At 59.0% G+C, this 1,347-nt stretch overlaps 1 protein-coding gene across 1 annotated transcript in view; it reads left to right on the forward strand.

Annotated features, from left to right (window-relative positions):
* MYO7B (myosin VIIB) overlaps positions 1–1,347 on the forward strand; it is a 65,121-nt gene that overhangs the window by 61,179 nt on the left and 2,595 nt on the right. The window contains exon 26 of the mRNA XM_058434362.1: positions 1,090–1,216. Within this exon, the coding sequence (XP_058290345.1) occupies positions 1,090–1,216 (127 nt within the window). The remainder of the gene's footprint in view (positions 1–1,089; positions 1,217–1,347) is intronic.

The raw sequence follows: 1,347 nt of genomic DNA on the forward strand, positions 1-1,347 counted from the left end.
GGGGGCCGGCTGGATGGTGGGGGCTGGCTGGATGGTGGGGGCCAGTTGGGTTGTGGGGGCCAGCTGGATGGTGGGGGCCGGCTGGATGGTGGGGGCCGGTTGGGTTGTGGGGGCTGGTTGGATGGTGGGGGCTGGCTGGATGGTGGGGGCTGGTTGGATTGGGGGAATGAAGGGATGGGAGGGCTCCAGGATGACCCCCAGATTTCCAGTTTGGGTGAATGGCTGATGGCGATGCCTGTAGACCGCAGAAAGAGGAGGGATGCAGGAACTCAGAGAGCCAACCATGCACATTGCTTCCCAACTCCGTGTGGTTACGTCGTGTCGCAGTTGACATTGGCTTTGGTGGGAACATTTACATCACAGAAATAAGCACATGCTGTGAACTGGGCTTTTCTTCCTGGGGGAGCTGGTTGATAAACATTTACCAGCACACCACAGAGTATTAGGGGAAAGATGCTGGCCTCTGGAGACGTGGCATTTGAGGTGTTAATGGGCCACTTTTATAACATGATAGAGGCTTGAGTCCATGGGGAAGGATGCAGGAGAGAACCGCCCCCAACACACCCCCACCAGGAGTGGGGAGGCTCCATAGACTGTGGAAGTGGGAATGGTCAGGAGATGGGATTGAGTGGCTCCCATGAAGTCCTCACTTTTCTCTCTGCTGTGGAGGGGAGGGGCTGCATTCAGGGAGGGAGGTGGGGCCTCAAGGCAGAGGGAGAAATGACTGTAATCACCGTGAGGCTAGATCTCAGCATGAGGCTGGGGATCCCGCACATCTGGGAACAGATGGGGTGTGCAAAGGGCACGGCTGCTGAGGACAGGGCTGTGGCTGGAGAACCCGGTGCTTCCTGAAGCCGAGCCCCACCCTAAAGGACCGAGAGCACAGGCCATGAGAGAGGAATCGAGTAGGGATGCAGAGCCTGGTGGCACTGTCCTGAGAGAGGAGGAGGCTGGGCAGGGCCCAGTGCTGGAGAGGTGCCCTGCATATGGGACCTCTCAGAGGTGTAGAAGAGCTGTGTGCCCAGGTACCCCTGTCTCCTCTCCTTCTCCAGCCCCCAGCCTACTCTCCCAGTGGTCTGTGTCTTTCAGGGATGAGATTTACTGCCAGATCTGCAAGCAGCTCTCGGAGAACTTCAAAACAAGCAGCCTGGCCCGGGGCTGGATCCTGCTCAGCCTCTGCCTCGGCTGCTTCCCACCCTCAGAGAGGTTCATGAAGGTGAGAGGGTTCATGAAGGGAGGGCGGGCAGAGGGCAGGTTCTGGTGAGAGCATAGGTGGCCCCTGGCCCTGGAGCAGGTCCACAGATTCCAGTCCGTGGCCCATTTCTCCTGCTCCTGCAGGCCAGATGG

Source organism: Hylobates moloch, unplaced genomic scaffold, assembly GCF_009828535.3.
Source record: "Hylobates moloch isolate HMO894 unplaced genomic scaffold, HMol_V3 SCAFFOLD_24, whole genome shotgun sequence".
NCBI lineage: Eukaryota > Metazoa > Chordata > Mammalia > Primates > Hylobatidae > Hylobates > Hylobates moloch.